The sequence below is a fragment of the Neodiprion lecontei genome, chromosome 1 (genome assembly GCF_021901455.1).
Source record: "Neodiprion lecontei isolate iyNeoLeco1 chromosome 1, iyNeoLeco1.1, whole genome shotgun sequence".
Taxonomy (NCBI): Eukaryota; Metazoa; Arthropoda; class Insecta; order Hymenoptera; family Diprionidae; genus Neodiprion; species Neodiprion lecontei.
This window is the reverse complement of record NC_060260.1, coordinates 5,951,046-5,972,534: the sequence shown is the minus strand read 5'-3', so window position 1 is coordinate 5,972,534 and position 21,489 is coordinate 5,951,046. Positions and strand designations below refer to the sequence as shown.

The following is a 21,489-nucleotide window of genomic DNA, read 5'->3' as shown; positions in this document are numbered from 1 at the left end:
AAAATAAATTCAAACGGATAACATTATATGTATAGTGTACCTGTAATATTTCTCTTACGTACGGTCCAACGTCTTTCGGCAAAAATACAGACGAGGGACGATGTTAACTGTGTCTTGAAATAATAATTTCCCTTGATAGGTATAATAATTTAAACAATTACAATGGTCGTACGGTTTTTTTTTATTCCTTTCCTTTATTTATTTATTTTTTTTTTTTCTCTAATTTAATCATTTTCATCCCTGCGCTGAAAGTCGCGGAACTGCGAATCGCGTCGAGAGCGGAGTAATTAAAAATTGTTTTATTTTTCCAATTCTTGTACGAATCTATTATCGGATGCCCTGCAGTGTAACTTCGAGGCAAGCCTATATTTTTGCGGATAGTTATTATTTATTGTTTTTGAAAGGAGGGCGGTTATTTTTGTGATCTTTTTTTTTGCAATTATCGTCCAACCGTTCACAAATGGGATTCGGATTTTGAATAGAATAAAAAATGAACGAAAAAAAACGAAACAAACAAACAATCGTTTACTTGTTTAAATTATAATCCGCATATACATATCATAACATGCGGTAGAGGCGAGCTGATCGATTTGGCGAAAAAAAATCGTGTGTCTCTCGACATCTGTAATACAACAGAAGCTGATATCGTATAAAATCACGGAACAACGTAAACGAGCTGTAAATAATTTCAAAATTAGTAGAAATTATTTATACAAAACATTTCATTCAAAAACATTTCAAACTCGGTCACAAATTCAAGGATACCTCCGAGACTTGTCCGACAGGATTTTCGGATCGCCGGACACTCTGCAATTTAATCGCGTTCGTTTTTCAAACTCGTCACTCCGGCGACACAGCAACGCTTGTTAGCCACAGGCAGTGGTAACGCGATAAATAACCGCGTGGATCAATTTGTCTTTGTGACGAAAAGGCTTTTCCCCATACGACGGAGCCCCGTTTTCCCGGCGGCAACGAACTGTGTTCACTTTATTGATAAGAAATCCGTCTTTCTACGTCACTTTGATCAATCCCTCCCCCTCACCCCTCGACACGAGAGATATCGCCCCTCGATTCGCATACACGTCTTATGTCTTTGAGGCGGCGTCTCGCATCGATCAGAGCCCACGGCGACTTTCTTACTCTATATATATATATATATATCTCTCTCTCTCTCTCTCCTCCTATTTATCTTTCACTTTCTAGCATCTATACCTGCCGTGTAAACCTCTTACGATCCTGAAATATCGTCAAACTTCTTGCAATATCTGTATTTCGAGTAATCCGTGCCTCGATCGCTAAATGCACGATCAAATTCACGTAATTACGTTACGTTTCTACAAGCCTCTCTTTTTTTTCACCCTACCTCTACCCATTTTCATCGTCGGCGTCATAAACGCGCAGGAAACATAAACCGCAATTTATCGTATTCGAATGGAATGAACAAATTAAAAGAATAAAAGTAGGATCATGTTCTTCTCCGTGCCTAAATTGTGGGGAGAAAGTTATGCCGTGATAATATATACCTGTATAAATGTTCGTTGTATAAATTGGCACGGGTGTAAAGCGTTTAAGGGAGGGAGGATATAAAAAAATTATGAAAATACCACGAGTTCCACGTAGACGTGTACATAGGTTTACCAAATTCATGCGATTTAATTATCTTTCCTTTACTTTTCCCCTCTGCTTTTCCAGGTAAAATAAAATACTCGGAAAGAGTATACGACGCGTGTATGGATGCGTTCGATTGTCTACCATTGGCGGCGCTAATGAATCAACAGTTTCTCTGCGTCCACGGAGGTCTGTCACCGGAAATTCACAATCTAGAAGACATACGCAAAGTAAGTAAGATCTCGTGTTATTAGACTATTATTTAACAAAGAACCAAAAAAAAAAAAAAGAAAGACAAAAAAAAATAGAAAGAAAAGAATTAAACAACAATGGAAGACTCGCCGAACCGTAATTTAAATTCAACTATCAAATCAATCCGGCATAGGTGCGCCGGTATAAAATTGGGGGATGCTAATTGATCTGTCCGCAGGCGTCGAAAACAGGGTTTCAATCAAATCCGCTGCACGAGAGGGATCGGAATTCGTCGATGGTCCTTCCCGTTCGTCGTACACGTTGTTGCTCTATTCTATTTTATCGTTAATGTAATTCGTTTCTTTTTCGTCGACACCTTCTCCCCGCTTGATCGAGAAAATCCTTACGGCGTAGAATTAACAGGATGCAATTAGCGATGCGGGGGTGATGAGGTGTGCGCGTCTATCGATCGGTGAGAAGAGCCGCGTTTCTTTACGGACACGAGGTATATCAGCCACCCTGCGCTACGTCAACCCCTCGACCACCGCGATCCCGAGGTTGTCCGCCAAGTTTCTCTCCGCTCGAACGAAACTTCCCTAGTTTCCCGGATGCCGGGAGAGGAGTGGACGAACAAATTACGTTCCTCGGGACTCGACTTGCAACGCGGCTTCGCCGAGACGACAAATAAAACTTTTTAGGTACCTGCCTGCCTGCGATCCACCTGCCCAAACGACGGAGGCGAAAACTTTAACAGAAATTGGCCGAATTGCCTGTAACTATTCATTGCGTTTGCCTGCCAATTTTTCTTTTTTTCATTTTCTTTTCGGTTTTTTTTTCCCCCTTGCAAACGCTTGAGACGAAAAGTGGTCAACCTCTTTTTATCGGTCGATCTTGATATAAAACGAAAATAATATCGTATACATCGTAAGGTGATAAAACAGACGATCCCTGTAAGGATTTAGATTTGAATCGGCTTAAAAATGTGGAAAGATTAAGAATTATACCGGCATAAACGGTATTGGGTTTTTCAAAACGCCAACATCTTAGTTTAGAGAATTTTCAAATGTCCAAAGTCGAAATGCAGAAGTGAAGAAAACGAAATGTACCTACAGGCAATCTAAAATTCTTATTCACTCAAGATCGTACACATTGATTTTTCTACATTTTTACTTTTTTCGTACTTGGGACTTTCTACTTTAATTATAAATCTTACCAAACAGACTTGCGTGCGTTTGAAAATTCTACATTTCGATCATTCTCTATTATCTGATCCTTCCATATTTTTAATCCCTTCCACTCGTTGATTCAATTGCTGTACGTTGAACTGACAATTGAACATTTTGCTTAAATCACAATAACAACAACAACAATCATAATTAATACAAACGGATGAATAAAAACTCGATATTATGAAACTGCCAGAGTATTGGTGAAAGAAATTAGTACACAAGGGGTACATAATATGTACAGAGTAAAATGAAATTGCATGATCGGATTTGAATATATATCGAAAAATTAAAGAATAACGGTGAAATTGAAAGCGCTTTGACTCGAAGAGTCCTGAGAAAACGAAGGAAATGAAGAAAACTCTGAAACCCGAGCCCTTCAAAATGCCGCTCTCTGCTGCCGATTAGGCAATGATTTCAAGAGGCTTACACTCACTCACTCACTCACTCACTCACTCACTCACTCTCACCCTCTCTCTCTCTCCTTCTCTCTCCTCCCGCCTCCCGCCTGAGTACTCGTCGAAACTCTCGGCACTTTTGACTTCGGTTTCGGATATTGTTTCGGTCGAAGGAGGCGGCAGGGGCGGACAAGAGTGGCCTGCAGAGGCGCGGGTGTAGATAGAACGTGGCGGGCCCGGCGTGCTGCCACCACCTGCTGTATTGATCCACCATCTACGCCTCAGCCTCAGCCTCAGCCTCTGGCTCTGGCTCTGGCTCTGGCTCTACCTATGTCTTTGGCTCCGGCTATGGCTACGGCTATGGCTCACGCCACGCATACGTACCTCATGTTAAATTCACACACGAACGCCCGATTTCATTCCAGCCCCTCTCCTCCGGGTGAACCCATTCCCAGAATAACTCCCTCAAGCTCCTCGCGCTTGCTGCAGTTTTTTGCGAACCGCGTTTTCCCTTTTCTTCATTTCCACCTATTCCTCTACTCGTTACAACGACTCGATAATTGTTCAGATTACATAACGCTAACTCTCAAAGTTCAACGCCCGCACTTCGATCGAAGAAATTCTTTTATTCCAACATCTGTGGGTTTGAATTTTTTCCCTACCTAATTGTAAATTCTACTAGGTCACTTTTTCCCCCGTGATAATATTATACACGGCACGTCGCGATTAGTAAGTCCGAAACTTGTTTTACTCCGATCAGCGATCCACGTCCGCAGGTGGCGATTCTCATGCTTCCGATTACGGAAAGAACTCGGGATTATCTGTTCAGCAAACCGGTGACAACTTTAACGCGATGAAGTTGCAGCGTGATACAATTGCGGTATCGCAATGTAGTGAAAATGAAAGAAGGTGAGGAAAAAAGGAAAGAAAGAAAAAAAGGAGTAAATCGCTCAGCGGTAGCCGGCAATTCTCTCGACGGCCGCATGTAAATAAGACGCGTGTGCAAATACGCCACGGCATTCGAATATTTCCCCTGCGCGTTTCATCCGCCCCTTCGTATTTCCCGTATCTCTTCTCGCGGAAATAAGCGAATCGGGTTAACAGCGCCTCTTCAAGCACGGTGAAGAAAGTCTCGCGAGAAATATCCCTCAGAATCCGTAGTCCCCTTTGTGCCTGTATCATACCTACATACGTTAGGGTGCTCGTTAATTTCCAAGGTATACTTCCCACCCCTGAAATCGATAGATAATGACGAAAAAACAGTGTATGAACTGTTTCAGATTTTTAGCTTGGCTGAAAAATGTGCCGAAGTCAATTTCAAGTTGAAAAATGAAAAGTTTTCTCACTTTTCATTTGGTTATACGACGGTGGCAGATTTTTTCCCTATTTTCGGATCAAATAAAACGAATGAAGCAATAGCTTTTAATTTTTTTACTCGAAAAATGATGTTGAATCAATAATGAAAAAGTCGTCAAACACACTTCGTCAACATCGTCTGGTGATTTAATATTACGACTGTGGGTTTACTTTGCGGCTTAAATTGATATTTTGATTGATGTGAGCGGCAGAAGAAATATTTGGTTCACTTGGTAAATTTCAAAAATTGTAAAAAACCGAAAAATCTAATAGGGAGGATCTTCGACGTGACGTGGAACGCTCATCTTTTCACAAAATCTTTCTTTCAACCCGAACAAACTTTTCAGGGAGTGCCGTTGGTGAAAAATGGCAAATTGCTATTTTCTAAAACACCCTAATTATGCACACGTACACATCTAGTTACGTGCAAAGGTACAAGCGTTGCGTCGTTTATCTTTTTCGCTGCAGGTGCGACTTTCCTCGATCGATAATGGCAAGATCTCGTTAACGAAGAAAAATCTCCGAAGGGTCGCGTCTCAGGCGGGTGTACATAAATAATATATAATAAATGAATCAAATTATCGTTCATTGCTGAATTCGCTGCGCAGCAGCCTCGCGGTAAACAAATGCTTAAACGTAACGTACGACGGGCATTGGAAACGTGACCAAGACGTAACGTTAATCGTTTTCTTAAAATATCCCCGAGATTCGCTTATAAATCGCAGCTGTATGCAAGCATATGAACGCTATAAATAACTGATATCGGTGAAATAAAGACGACAAGATATTCTTGCGGATCAACGATGCTTGCAATTAGATTCGCTTATCACGCGTCATGCATCGATGCTGAGATTAGATTTTCATTAGATTACAGTCTGGGAATAGAATCGATTCACGTGCATATCGTGTGTCAAGATTTGCTTCGTACTTGCGATTCTCTGTTACTCTGTAGTTCTTTTTTCTCCCGTTTCATTCGTTTAAAAGTTCGTCGTCGTGCGATGTTTCATTTACACGTAATACCGAACCCTCAAGTTCGATATTTTATTATCTCCAAAATCGATTAATTGTCCCTGGGATTAGTTTATTCATTTCCATTCTCCGCTCTACTGTTTTTGTTCTATCTTTTTTTTTTCTTTTTTTTTACGGTTAACTCTGTTTAAATTCCACTCATCTGTACAAGCTCGCCAAAATTCAATAACCTTACGCAACCCGCATCTGGATATAATCCATCCTGCAGGAAGGAATAATGTGACATCGGTATAAGCTAATATTTTTCAATCGCATCACGGCTTCGTTACCACTAATAAAAACCATTATCTAGATAAATGGAGCGACGCAGGCACAAGCTCTGAACTTCGTTTTTGCCTCTTTTTTTTTCTTTCCCTCTCTGTCGTCACATTTCTGCAACAAATTTTCCTTGTACAGTAGTGTTCGTTGGTAGGTTTCCAGTGCGTGACTACGTTTTGGAAATCAAAACTAGACACGGTTTCCTTTCTAATCAAATTTTACGCGCCAATGACTAGCGACGCAAGTGACAAAGGGAGAAACAAACGATACGTTGATCAATAGACACGTCAAATTTCTATATAAAAAAAAAATCTCGTTTCGGTGTTGATTCCAAAAAAATAATGATTCACTGGGGACCTATTAATCAACATTACTGTACCTCTCCAAAAAAAAAAAGACAGTTTGATAAAAGGCCTGGACGCTGACTGTCCGTCCTTGATTACAAACGAGTACGTTTTAGGGAATCAATAAGCGACTTTATGAATAGTTTACAACCGTCCGGTTGAACGAATAACCGAACTGTAAGAGCTGGCGACTGATTCCGTGAAAAGCTCTCGCTGTTCCTACGCTCTCTTTATTTTTATTCATACAAATGTATATTTCGATTTAAATTTATTGTCGCCGTGATATTTTCACACGTTTTGCAACCGGCTCGCAGAGTTTATTGGGAAAACGGAAGATTAAACCTCCGTGTAACTAAGATCGGACTATACGACGTATTATATATATATGGCAAGCTCTTTTACAACCGTCGCTGATGTTGCTGCTGCACATCGGACTTACGGTTGATTGTACGTAAAGAGTAAGTGCTGACAACAGCGTCGATAAAACGACCTTATATAATGTTGTCACTCGTATTGATCCGCGTAATGAAATAAGTCAGCTTTTCACCTGCCTTTAAGCTTCGCGAGTGCGAGGATGGCGCTACTTTGTCTCATTCTACAATCCGCGAAAAGATGTCATTCATGTTTTCAAGTGTTACGAGAAAATCGAAATAAAAATTCGTACCGTGTTTCTGTTCAAAAATCTTTTTCTCCGTTTTAAATTATTTCTTTCGTAATTTTGTCACCGCGAAACATTATCGTCGCATTTTCTATAATCTACCCAAAAGGTGGAAATAAAAAAAAAAAAAAAAAAATTCACTCGTTACCTTCTACTCCGTTCCAAAGACGCGAATTACTTGGTTATACAACGAGATGTTTACACGGGAAAAAATATACCTACTAGGTAGGTACAGCCTGGTGTTCGGAGATCGGTATACCGATCGGCTTTGAGAAAAAGAGAGAGGAAGAAAAATATATATATATATATATAAAAATACCTTCTCCTATCAAAGCGATATGGCTTGCGAATTATACATAGAAGCGAATCTACGATGATCTATGATGTACCACCGTGCAGGTCGCGGCTCTGAGTATAAACTTGGGCTGTTATACACAGGCAGGCGCGTGTTTCACTTGCGGCTAATGCTAATGTATTATTCCGCCGATGTATGCGCGAGTCGGGGTCTGGCTCGAGCAGCCGAGTGACATGAATACAAACGCGCTAGTCGGACGGACAAGATAACTCGAAAGAGATGAAGCGCGAGGAAGAAATCCACCGACTTTTGGGCGTCGGCCTAACTCTAGCCGCAACATTGTTAACGCAAAATTCTTCAAAAATAATTACACGACATGACGGATAATTATTCGTGCATATACGTACCGACACAATTCTATAGGTACGTGAAACCGAACCTTTTCTAGATGAATATTTTTTTTTTTGTTTCAATGAATTACTTTAAACAGGAAACTGCTGCGGTTTATTTACGATTATCACATTTAACGGTGATGCGCTGAGAGAAGGAATTTGTTTTTTTTTTAAATTGAATAAATTCGGTCGGTTTGAATACAGTAACGAGTACAAGTAGGCCTGTATTCATGATTTGTTCTCACCTATTTTGCCAATTAACACTGTTACATACAATGTGAGATTGTGAAATTTCGACAGAAACATTACTCCAGGTGTAACGTATAATTGCAGTTGAAATTTAATGAGCAGTTATCACATCGTATAAATGTATAATTGTCTCAATGAACGTGCACCTGCTAATACGGTAGATACATAATAACTTGCTTTCTCGAACGCGAGAGTTACAAATTGCATCTGTACCTCCGCAGCGGGAGAATTGCGTAATTCCGCGACGTGCAACGTACGATGACTCGTCGGGGGTGTAGAATAAGGATGGAAGGAAGGTAAAGGGGCGCCAATAATACAGTCTAATTAGTTTCAAAGAGAGAACACGAACTCACTCGAAGTACAATTAGCGAGGGTGTAGCTAACGCTGTGTTCGTCCGGCTTTAATACCTTTCATCCTATTACTTTACGTGCGCGATGAAAGTTTTTTCCCCCAAATCGGAAAATAATAATAATAATAACAACAACAACAACAACAACAATAGTACACCCTCGGGTAGAGAATTGACTGTGCATGGAAAAATCATACCTGATCAACTTAATGTTTAAGTTATTCTTGGAGGAAAAATATTCTCTGATAAAATAAACATTGACTGGATTTGTAACAAAATTGTACCGGAGAAAGTTTTGATTCCAATGCAATGAAATTTTACCTCAGGATAAGTTTGTCAAATACCTTACGTATTTATATATATATATACACATACCTGTATACGTACTATATACATGGGGTTTATTTGTTTGAAAGAAAACAATCGCGGATGTACATTTCTGAAAAATAAAAAAAATAAATAAAAAAACTCCCCGGACTTCATCCGACCAATCTGCGTAGCCGGATAATTTTATTTTCTGGATAAATTCGCACGTGTGTGTATGCGTGTGTCTTTTTTTTTGTCTTTTTTTTATACTTTTCTGCAAAACACGGAACGCAATCGTTTCGCGGGCGGGCAGCTGGGCGAAATGTGCGGTAGAAAACGGAGTCGGCATAACTTTCGAGGATCTTGAATTTTTCATCGGTAATAAAGGTTCGAAGGAAATCGTGCGGCACGTACCGCATAACTCACAATCAAGGGGTAGAAGAAGAAGAAAAAAGATGAAAAAAAAAAAAAAAAAACGTAAAAAGCAAAAATATACCGACCCCCGTCTTTCACCCCGTAACACGTCACGTGCCGTGAATCGAGGAGCGAACCTTGTACTTCAAATTCACATCTTTCCGCCTGCAGCAGCTCCGCGGAAATTCTAAACAAACAGTTTCGATACCCCCGGTATATATACATATATGATGTATACATAGGTATAATGTATATGCCAAAGTGCGAAATGAGGGGAACCGCAGTATCCACATTTCCCAACGCGCAAACGGCACAGGAGAAAAAGGAAAAGAAAAAAGTTAAAAATTGACCGAGTTTAATGACATACCGCGGGCAAATATTTTTTCCAAAAGTATCCGTCACCGTGTGGTGTGGTGCCGTGCTGTTCGTTATTACGCAATATAATAATGTACGTGTAATTCAATTTCGTGCAGTAGGCGAGTTCTGGCCGTGAAAATTTGAGAAAGGTACGTAACGTCGTTCACGCGGGATGAAACGTATTACTGCCTCAAAGGGAGGCCCTCGCTTCATCCCTCGTCTTGCACGATTATCCGAATCCCTCCGGCTATGCAGGGACCTTGAGAAATACAATTATTCCGTTTCTTTTGCGATCTCCTTTTCCCTTCTCCCTTTACATTTCCATTTCATTCTCTATCTATCTCGCCCTTTGCCTATCCCTCCTCGTCCCCGCCACCCTCCTCCGCCCTTGTCCTCCTTCCGCTGCCTGATTTCTTACGGCTTCAACCGGCGTTGCCTTGCCCCCTCCTCAACCCATGCTTACCCCCCTAATCCCCAGGTTCTAGCCCGTCTAAATAACGCTTGGGTTTAACCGAGAGACTAAAGTTGACGACTTTTGGTCCCAAGGTGCTTTTGTCGGAGGATCAAGGGAAGAGGTTCGGAGACTCTCTGCAGGATCTCTGACGCGTATCATCAAGTCTTGTAAGGATCGCAGTCTATAATTTACTTTTCTCCGTCGGTAAAACTTTTGCGATCGGTTGAATTGGATATTTCTTATAGATTCCGTAAAAGCGCGGGAAGGAATTTGCGGGGAATGATTGGCGAGTCGAAAAATCCAAACTGGCGACCGGTGTTCGCCGATTTGCATTGGTACGTAAAACTTCGGACCGAATGTTCGATCGTTCGCGAAATAATACAAAGCTCGAAATTATACGCGTTTTCAACGTTAAACCGAATAAAGCTGATCAAACTGCGCGACATAATTTATTAAAATGATTCGGCAACAAAATCTTGCCCGTTCAAAAATCGAACTTCTTCGATACCCGAGAGAACCGAGCGATGAAAAATTCACTAAGTCTTTACAGAACACGCTAATTACGGCAAGTATTAGACGTATAATAATGCCTGTGACGCGACGTACCTTTGAAGTAGCGATTGCTTTGTCGGTAAGAGGGCGGCGACGAACTTCCGGTCATTTGACAGCCCTGCTTAACGCACCTTTATTCGAAACACTTGAGGATAAATACCCGCGGTCCTCTCGACCCTGCACTAAGTACTCGAGTAATCAGACTCGGATTCTACCGCTGAGTACAGGACCTGCCGCACTCGCGGTTTAAACTCGCGAGAAATTGTCGCGACTCGCGGGTTTCGAATCTCGATGCACACTGCTCAGAAATTGATCCGATGCTACTTGAGAGGAAAAAATTGACGGTGATAATCGACGCCGATCTCATACATGATATGTAGATTAGAACAAAGATAAACTGCTGGTGAGGAATTTTTTTCGGTGATAAACGAACATGCGATTTTTGTGAAATATATACGATTCGCGTTACATCACGTACAGGTATACACAGATAATTCTATGAACCGTTTCATCCACCTCTGTTTTACACGGAAGCCCGAAACGTTTCGTTTTGCGACGACGGTATATTATCGGTGAATCGACGTGGGGGCAATGAAAATTAACCGCGAGTGCAAAAGAGTTTCTGAGATACGAATCGAAAGCGTGTTTGGAAAAAAAAAAAAAATTAATGAATGAACATTAAACCACGTTTCGATGGAATGACCGTGATGCCGAGAGAGACCGATAATGCGGCGAAGGAAATTGAAAATTGTATTAAGCGTGCGGTGAGCTTGTCAGGCGCTTGATCACGAAATACCTCGACCACGTTCAGTTTAACGCATTATTCTGCCAGCTGAAGCGTTCGGATAGAATGAACAAAGCGATGGGAATACAGGTCGGAATTCTGTTCGGTACGTTATGCGTTATATACACATTCGTTCCATCGTATCCACCTTCGGAATGCAGGCGAATCGTCGAACGTTTTGTACTCTCATGACGAGCTGAACGTAAAATACGTACTACGTATTATCATACCGCACATGCCTGTGAAAAACGACATCAAAGTCCGTTGACTCGAGTTCGCGTTGTGCTCGATTCGAGAGAATTTTTCAAGCCACCGTTTTCCTTTGCCTCGAACGAAATGTCTATAAAGTTGAAAACGCCTCGGGTGACTCGGGCACATTCCGAGTAACCTTTGTCCGTGAACATCGAAACCTTGTACCGAATTCTTTTCAATTATCCGATACGACCGGTACAGTGTCTGAAAAATATCTTCTTCAAAGATGGCCCATCGTGATAACAAGCCGCGTAGAGAGTCTTAAAGTCGTTTAAATCGGCCCCGAAACGAAAGTGCAAAACGCGTTAAGAAGTGAATGGATATAGACGAACGGCGCGAGTTCCGACTCGGCGATATCGCAAACTCGGTGGCGTCAACCTCCGTTGAACGAAGTCGAAAGCATCGTCTTATTCTCAAAAGGTAACATTCCATTAGGGAAATGAGCCGGCAGGTGCCACGACATTAAATTACGTTCACTGTAAGGCGGGCAGGCAAGAGACTTTCTGGCGTTCATGCTTAAAAAGCTTCGCGTTCCCCGCCGGTTGTTACCCACAAAAGTTTGCACCGACGGCACACAAAGTTACCTTCAATATACCGTGCGTACGGATACCTGTACCCAGACGGAAACGCCTGTAACCGAAGCTCCTAAAACGGCAAAGAGGCCTACTGCGATTAAGGCGAACCAGCGAGGCCTGATAAACTGGGTGGATGGCCGAAGGATACGGGGTTGGTAGACATAACCTGTATCGTAGGTACAGAGCGTTCAGTTTTCGAGGAAAATCAGGCGTACGCGTTCTACCTCGAGTAAGACTCGTTACGTGATACTTTGTTCAGACCGAGATTCTGGATCGTTGCGAATTCGATATTGACGGTGAAATTTTTTGAAAATTGACGACGGTTACTGCAGAAGGAGCTACGCGATTGCCGATGAAAATCGCGAAGGAGAAAAAGGAGAAGCGTAAGGGTGGTGTGGGATTGAGAGGGATAAAAGACGTGTGCAACGGTCAGCCAGGGAGAGTAAGGGCTAATTGAAGGTTAAGAGTAACGAGAGAAAGTCAAGAGGTTAGTTGGATTAAACCGGGATACCTGCTTTCTTCTTACTGTCGTACATCCCGGTTGTTTTACGCCCGTGTAAAAAGAAGTAGAGGGTATAAGGGGGTCAGGGAGAGAAGGGCTCTTGACAACGGTAGTAAAATGGTAAAACCTCGAGAATCCTGAGAGGTGTGCAATAAACCAAAGAGTCCTGAGAGCCTTGTAGGGTGGAAATACACGTCTCTCGGGATGAAATGGCGCTTCGAATATCACTGTGTTCCACACACCTTAAGGATGTGCCGGGCAAGACGAGACGCGGGATCCTTCGGCTGTCCGACGATGAAATTAAAATAACGCTGATTAAAAATACGCGTTGTAAAAGGAAAAGAGCAACCGTGCCGAGGTGTAATCACGAGCCTCTGATCTGCTTTCCAGTCCTGCGGTAAACTTAGACGCGATCTTCTTACTTCGGATCACAAACTGCTCCTTATTTATAACAGGTACTTTTTCCACGGAGAGAGAGAGAGAGAGAGAAAGAGAGAGATCTCACTTCCATTATGCTTTCTTCGCCAGGCCGCATCTCGTTCTTCATTTCACAAAGAAAATAACACACTCACAGAGGATACAGAGTTTTCAGCTCGGGGCAGATTAAGCTTCCAGCGAGTTTGAAAATACTTTATTTTATACCGGCTACAGTGTCTAAGGTTGCGCACAGAAAGGTTTCCTTCTACTTGATGAAAAAACAACGTCTGCAGATCGAATTCACAGAGAGACCAAAAATAGTCCGGTATCGTCGAAGAAAAGCGAAGGGAATAGAAATAACCAAATCACAAATAAACAAAAAACCAAGCAGATGAAAAATCACTCGAAATTTACTCCCCGGATCGTTGCCTCGTCGTATATTTTATATACCTTTAAAAAGCAGCCTCCTCTTTCTTTTTCATCTTTTTCTGTTTGCACGCGAAAAAACGCGATCCGGACGTGGTTTATAACCTTTGCCTGGGAGAATATCGCGGACCAGCTGGTCGAACAATTTCTTGTCATCTTATAGGCTAAAAATAGGCCCGGAATTCGAACGTGAATAAAATTTCCGTCGCGTACGGCGTCCGATGCACCGAATGGTTAAAGTGGGTACGTGACGCTAATAATAGGAGACGAGTGCTCGTTACAAATCCGACTTCCTTATAGTGGTTCGAAGATCTGTTTGAACGCACGTAACGACTTCCTGTTTACAAACGAAATAAAATGAAAAATTTGGCCTTCGTTTCAAGTTTTGTAGCTTCTCCCTCTTCCTCCTTCATATTACATTTCAACGAGTGCTTCAAAGTTGGCGTATCGATTTCAAAGAAAAAGAATTAATAAAATACCGCGACATCGTGGTTATATTTAAAGAACATTTCTTGTGCCAACCGCACCGTCGGATCAAAGTATTTTCAAGTTCGGCATACGCAGGGCAAACTTTCGGTGAACTTTCTTCTGCTCGGTTCGCGTCCGACTCTTTCGACTCGACTCGACTCGAACTTGAGGCTGCGAAAAAGGATATACGGAAGGAGACGGACGTGCCCGCGAAGATGCGTCGAACCCAGACGCTGTCTCGTCTCTGGTCTAACCTCCCGTCTAATAATAGAACGTACCGCACGTAATGCCACATGTGGCTTCCAATCTGAGTCTGGTACTAACTAACCGACTAACTACTTGTTGGATCGTACTTCGCACTTCCTCCCTGGGTATTCACCACTCTCGGCGTAACGTCTGTCTCGCCTCGCCTCGCGCGCGTTCCTCGTAAAAAATTCAAAATTATGGCAAAACAATTGTACGCTCGCGCTCTTTCGGCATCATTGTTCAATCTATTTATACACCCCTGTGTTTGAAAACTTTTTTAACCGAGGGTTGGAAACTTTTCTTTCAGTTGGACAGGTTCAAAGAACCACCGGCGTTCGGCCCGATGTGCGATCTACTCTGGTCGGATCCCCTGGAAGATTTTGGCAATGAAAAGAACGCCGAACATTTTTCACACAACAGCGTAAGGGGCTGCTCGTACTTTTACAGGTGAGTAACAACACACTGTATGCTGGTTGTAATTTTCACCTCCTCTGTGATTCCTTACTCTATGCTTATAAAAAGCGAAAAAAAAAATGATAACAATTGTAATCTAGAACTGCGCAAAATCCGTGATTCTTGTCTTTCAATCTCGACAACGGAGACAGAAACCCCGAGAGTATAACCTGTACGATCGCTGGATCGGGAGCTGCGGATAAAACTAAAGGACGTACACCGAAGGTGAAATTCTTTGGTTAGCTGCAAGGACTTTTTTATACAAAGCTCGAGGGAAAAGTTCTCGATAATCCGAAACTCCGCGCGAAAGGGTCGCGCATCCTTGCGACCCTTAGCTGCAGTCGGCGAGGGAAAATGTGTTTTGCCGCCAGGATAGGTTGAAGTATGTTTTGAAGGGTAGAAGCGGAGAATATACGTGACACGTGCGAAAGTGGGAATAATTTTGGGGCGAAGAAAGAGGACGAAAAAAATGGCAGAAGAGCTCCGATCGCAGGGGGTTTAAAGGCTTCTCTGCCCACCGCCGGCAGGCATCCAACGTACGTCCGTATAGCTGATCCTTGAAGAGCGCGAAGAAAGGGATGAATAAAAGAAGAAGAAAAACTTGAGGAAATAAAAAAACAGGATACGAGAGGGAGGGACAAGAGGCGGAGGGCGAGGGAGAAGAAGAACAAAATCGATTCTCCCTCCTCGCCATTCCTGGCGTGTATAAAGGTTGACAGGTCGAGAAAAAGTCCCGGCGATGTGTGTCGTATTACATCGTTAGAAAATTTGTCGTTACAAAACTTTTAAACCACCTGTCGAAATCGGAAGATTTTATTTCAAACGTTTTCATCGAACGTTTTTAAAAGCAAAAAGAAAGAAGAATCGTTGAAACGACACGAACTTCACAATATCGAGACTAAATTCTGAACGCTCGTGAAAGAAAGGAATTCGACTCGTAAAGACAGACGAGACGGGAATCGAATAAGATCGTAATATATTTTCACTGAGGAGACACGTTTTGTACGTAAATAAAATCTGCAAACGGGTCTCTTGATTTTTACTCCGGGATTTCTTCTTTCACTTTTCGTACGAGGTTAAAGGGAATTTTTACAGATGAGCAAAGCTTTTCGATATCGCAAAGTCCCGAGGGATGCGGGAGTGGGGGGAGAGGGGGGATCACCTCGCGAAACTCTATTCGCTAAGGGAACGACGACGTTTGGAACCTTGCGAAATTCTAGGGTCAAAGAGAAAAAAGAAGGAACGGAGAAAAAACATATATATATATATATATACATAGGCATATGTATATATATATATATTCATATGTTTGTGCGCGTGTGTGCGTGGATATACATAGGTATGTATAAAATATACTATACGCGTCCTAGTACATATCTCGAGAAGTGGATCACGGGATTTCGGCCCGATGTCGAATAACCGCGTGACCTAACGTCAGAGTGCCGGGTACGTATAAAATTCCTCCCTCAAATCCCGCGTGTCTAGATAACCTCGCCGTTTTTTTTCTATGTAACCGAGGTATTAAAACGATATCCAAGATCTGGGCCGAGTGCACGCAACACGCGAACCTCGAGGAAAACTTGAGAAACGAAACAAGTTCGTCGAGGAAGATTCGTTTGTTGCAAGAATTCGCGAATGAAACGAACGGAGAGTTGATTGGAAACGAAGATCTAATTGCAAAGCGATATCTCGAAAGCGTCGAATCGGATTGAAAAAGAGCGCGGTAATTCGATGTGACCGGCGATTCCTGCGAAAGCTGCTGATATGACACACGAGTAAATGGGACGAAGTTTTTTCGTGCCAACAGACGTACGAAGAGACACCATTACGAAATTGCCACTAAAGCTCGGGTCTCGCATTCGCGTATATGAGAGAAGCTTTTCTGGTTAGCGGAGCTTGTGGACTACGATGCGACGTGCGAAGGAAGACTGCGGTAGAGTCCGAGCGAACGAGTCCTCGTACGTGGATTTCACACACATACACGTATGCGTACGGTACATAGGCAGGCGTGTACATGGAGGGCTGGCTGGTCGTCTCATTGAACGAAGAACGAACCGCGGTAATAAACCGAAAGAGCCTACGCGGCGAACAGCGAATACTATGGAATTGAGGATCGTTTCGAGAGATGGTCGGGCAAGGCTATTTTTGTGAAAAAAAAAATTTGAAAAAAATTGAAACCTAGTTTTCCCAGTTCCAGTAAATTACTAAAATCTAAACCTTTCAGCTTATTGACTCTATATTCGGTTCGAATTCAATTCGAATTGAAGAAAATTACAGTGCGTACAAAATAAAGTCAGTTTAAGCCAATTTGGTTTCTCGACGAAAAAAAAGTAAACTCGTTACCGTAAAAAATCATTTCTAACTCCCATGACGGAAAGCTGATATTTTCCATTTTTTCCATGAACAAATTAATAATCCCCTGACAATTCCAGTTTTTCCACAACCCCTTCAAATTCCCTGACATTTCCAGGTCACCCTGATATATATTTATAATGTACGTGTATAGAAAACATTTCATTATTTCCGTAGTGCCGCGCTAATGATTTTTGGGCCGATTGCCATCGAGCGTATAAATTATCTCATCGAATGATTAGAGGGGTAAATGATTGAATGACGAATGTCAGTCTCGGCTGGAACTCACTTGTTCAACACTCGTTCTTCGTTATGCGATTTTCTTATTCTTTTCATTTTTTCTTCCCCGTGTATTTCGTTTTTCACCGTCGTATATTTTTTCTGACCACGACCCTCGCTTCTCCCAAATAAATTATACAATATATAACCCAATGTTATATATTATACATGTATATTACTGTTTCACTCGAAAATAGGTTCTAGAATTAACTTTGCGCGATTAGAAAGTTAACTTTGCGCTTCTACCTCGTCACACTTGCCACGGGAAAATTGAATGTCACCTCAACTTTTTCCAAGGAAATCCCAGAGGATGAACCGCTTTTCGCGAGATACTTTTAAAAAATGTTTTTTTTATTATTATTCTTCCTTATACATACATCATACGCCTTGGTGCAAAATTTCACAATTTACCGCGGATGACGCAGTTTTTGTTATTGCGAGAAAAAATTGCCAAGATATGGATGATAAAAAAAAAAACCGCGCAATAAGTCTCTGTAATAGTGTACCTATACGTGTATAATATTCCTTGATATTTTTCAGCTACGCGGCCTGCTGCGATTTCCTCCAGAACAACAACCTGTTGAGTATCATAAGGGCGCACGAGGCGCAGGACGCGGGATATCGTATGTACCGCAAATCGCAGACGACGGGTTTTCCATCCCTAATAACAATATTCAGCGCCCCAAACTACCTGGACGTATACAACAACAAAGTAAGCCCCAAGATTCACGCCCAATCGAAAGAAATCACACGATAATTAATTAGCTACAACAGATTGTGACGATATTTCGAATTTCATTGCACCGATAACAATAAGCAAAATTCCCAAGGAAATCTTTACTCAAAGACCGTTGTTTTCGATTCCTATTGATCGATGCAATAAATAAAAACAGAACTCATTTTTCCAGCCCTGGAAAGAAATGTGAGAAAAAAAAAAAATCCAAGCAAAATCGACGGGAGTTGAAATTTCTTTCAAAACGTATTCGTATCGCGTTACGTGCAGTATACTTATTCCAAATTTAGTATCACACAGACTGTCTTATACGATATCTGTACACCGGTTACAGACAGTGGAATTTTTCTTTATACCTCGAACCATTGCGTCTTGTTTCGCCACTTCGCTGGTGACGCGAACGCGTCAAACCGTTATTGACATCCTGTCACTTCGCCTTATCTGTCGGAAGGTTCTTCGACACAGTCAATTGTGGTATACACGCGTTTCGGAGAGAACAAAAGGGTAGAAGACGAAACTTGTGAGTTCGAAGATGCGCCGCGATCTTCTGGAATTTTTGTTAGGTACCTGAGATCGAATTCGTTACGACGAAATGTGTGAACTAAGAATAAGTAGGATAAATTTTCCAAACACCACCCCGTTGGATAATCTGTTTTTGTAAAAAGAAAAATAATCAAGAATTCAGGTAAATTTATAAACGACGTTCGTACGGGCGAAAAAACGAGGCGACTTTTTTCAGTTCGTTGACGGATATCGGATCGTTCTCCTAACGGAAATTGACGGATTTGAAGTCTAGCTGACTGCCTCGAGAGACTATCGCGTCTGAAAATCCAGCCCCGCTTTAGATTGAAATTGACTTGATGACGTGAGGGTGGAAAAAGTTGGGCTGTTTTTTCCTTCTTCGTCTCTTTTGCCATGAATTTATGCTCTATTTTTATTTTTTGCATACATTCTGAATTCTGACCACATGTATCATCGACGTTTTATGATTACAGGCGGCTGTTCTGAAGTATGAGAACAACGTTATGAATATCAGGCAGTTCAATTGCTCGCCACATCCCTATTGGTTACCAAATTTCATGGACGTATTTACGTGGTCGTTGCCGTTCGTTGGCGAGAAAGGTAAAATGCGATTGAAGATATTAAAAAAAAAAAAAGAAAGCCTGTATTATTCTGTCCATATCAATACTATTTTGAACACTATATGTATACAAATCAAAGTGTTTAAGAAAAAAATAATTTGGGATTTTCCACCGTGACACCTCCTAAAAAATTTATTTAGGTCAGAAGAAAGATTCCGTAAAAGGATTAGCGTTCTACGTTACGTGGAAGGTCGCACTCATTTGATTTTTCACTTTCCTTTCACGTTTTTTTTTTTTTTTCAATTTGTAAAAAAAAAAAAACACGTAGCACTTCCGTTATTATTTCTTTCCTGACATTTACATTCAACCCAAAGATCACGATCCGTAACACAACGATGTATCACCCGGGAATCTTACTCTCCTAAATTGAAAGTTCATATTAACTCATAACTATTTTATGAGATTGAATTAATAATGAAAAAGTCGTCAGATCCACTTCTCAAAAATCAACCGGAGACTTGATACTACAAGTTTGGGTCTTCTTCGTAACGCAAATTGATACGATGACTGATGCAAGCGATAAAAAAAAAATGCATTCACGATTCTTCACAAATTTGAAAAAAAAAAAATGTATAAAAGTGAAACAACAACCAAGCGCGATCTTCCACGTAACGTGGAACGCTCATATTTTGCCAGAACCTTTCTTCTAACCGAAACAAACTTTTTATGCGGTGCCCTATGGAAAATCGCAAATTATTTTTCTCTCGACATACGTTCGCACACTCGTGGCGAGAAATGTGACGTGTATCTTTTGAATTGACTTATTCCTCGCAGTCACGGAAATGCTGGTAAACGTTCTCAACATTTGCTCGGACGACGAGCTGATGAACGACGGCGACGACGCCCTGGAGGAAGGTAAAATCTATCAATTTTTCGTACGACTGTTTAACAGCCCCTTTCTGTCCCTGATTTGAGATAGGAAAACTACCATGTCGAAACTTCCTACTCGTCGAACAGTTTACAGGCACCGATCTGAACTTGGAACGCTAAAGCGTTGCGTCTGTAAATCCGCGGGGAAAGCTACGAGGATCGTATTCCGCCTCTTTTGCATCTTGTATCGGATCCCCGATACTCCGGTGTCAGAGTTTAGCGGCTTACCGCTTATGGCCGAGTGAACTTAAATTTTTCATCGTTAAATAAAAACACCGCCAAAAGTTTCCAACAATCGAGTGGTTTCACCTATAAAGAGAGAGCATCTTTCGATATGAGCTCTTTTTTTTTCACTTTTTGTCGTAGCAATTTCACGTGATTATTTTCGAAGTTATAAAAAATTATTCGAAATTTTCTAGAACTTGAACAATTACTTACAATTAAATATGTATATATAATATATATATATATTCTTTTTTTATCTCTCCTTTTCTTTCAACATACCACTTACAGAACTCGATTCTCGAACATGATGTTTTTTCTTTCAAGGTGAAAGCACCGTTCCAAAATTTTTTTAACTAGTACGTGAAACTTTTTTGAGGCATTATTTTTTGCCAAGGATTATCAAATCTGATCGAATTTTATTTCAAAGCAGAATTCACGTTTTGTATTTCTAACGATAAAATTTCGACATTTCGAGTCGCGAAATCGTGAGAAGTATGTACGAAATTTTTGAATACGGACAAATGGATATGAAAATGTTAGTTGACGTCGCGGATCATTCCAGTTTTATATGCAAAAAAAAAATAAAAAAATTACAGACACTGACTACAGTAACGAAATAGAAATAATATGTTTAAATATTCTGCCAAATTCTTTTTCATAAATTGGAAATTTTCTACTTTTGGCTGCCTGGATAGATGGTAAGAAAACTACGTACTTACTTTATAATCATTATCATTTAGATTTATTATATTTCTTTTTTACTTTTTTTCTTTCTCTTAGCCAAAATTTCAGCTTCAATTATCATTTTTTTGGCTCGGCTCAATAGATAGTATCGTCGATGTGTCAATCTTCGTTTTACATTATATTATACTGCCCACATTACTTTTTCATCCTTCGATCGCATTATTACTACTATTTTTCTTATTACTATTATGATTATACCTGTGAAGACACGTTGTTTAAGGTAATGGAAAATTATGTCTTTCTCATCTCGTTAAATATATTATATATATTATATACATTTATAATATATATAAGCATATTTAGACATATGTGTAATATATAATATTATTATATATTACATTACGTGTGTGATATTATTTTTTCTCTCTTTGTCTCTCTCTCTCTATCTCTCTCTCTTAAAACACGGCACAAAGCCTGCATTCTTATAGCCACAGTAGAACCATTTGATTTTGCATAAATTTTTTGTTCTTCTTCCATTAGTATACTTTCATAGGTACCTGTTATTCTTTGTCCCTGTAATTTATCAATTTTTTCGAGTACCTTCGGTTCGAAAATTACTTTGCAACGATATCCAAGATTGTGA

At 40.9% G+C, this 21,489-nt stretch overlaps 1 protein-coding gene across 14 annotated transcripts in view; it reads left to right on the top strand.

The window, feature by feature from the left end:
• Positions 1–21,489, top strand: part of LOC107225073 (serine/threonine-protein phosphatase 2B catalytic subunit 2) — a 109,833-nt gene that overhangs the window by 73,809 nt on the left and 14,535 nt on the right. For 8 of the 14 annotated variants that reach the window (XM_046744007.1, XM_046744010.1, XM_015665389.2 and 5 more), the window contains 5 exons: positions 1,693–1,838; positions 14,416–14,555; positions 17,733–17,904; positions 18,921–19,047; positions 19,842–19,922. In XM_046744007.1, the coding sequence (XP_046599963.1) occupies positions 1,693–1,838; positions 14,416–14,555; positions 17,733–17,904; positions 18,921–19,047; positions 19,842–19,922 (666 nt within the window). Of the gene's footprint in view, positions 1–1,692; positions 1,839–14,415; positions 14,556–17,732; positions 17,905–18,920; positions 19,048–19,841; positions 19,923–20,024; positions 20,837–20,857; positions 20,861–21,489 lie in introns of those variants that run through there. The other 6 variants (XR_006905042.1, XM_046743948.1, XM_046744006.1 and 3 more) reach the window with 2 other exon arrangements.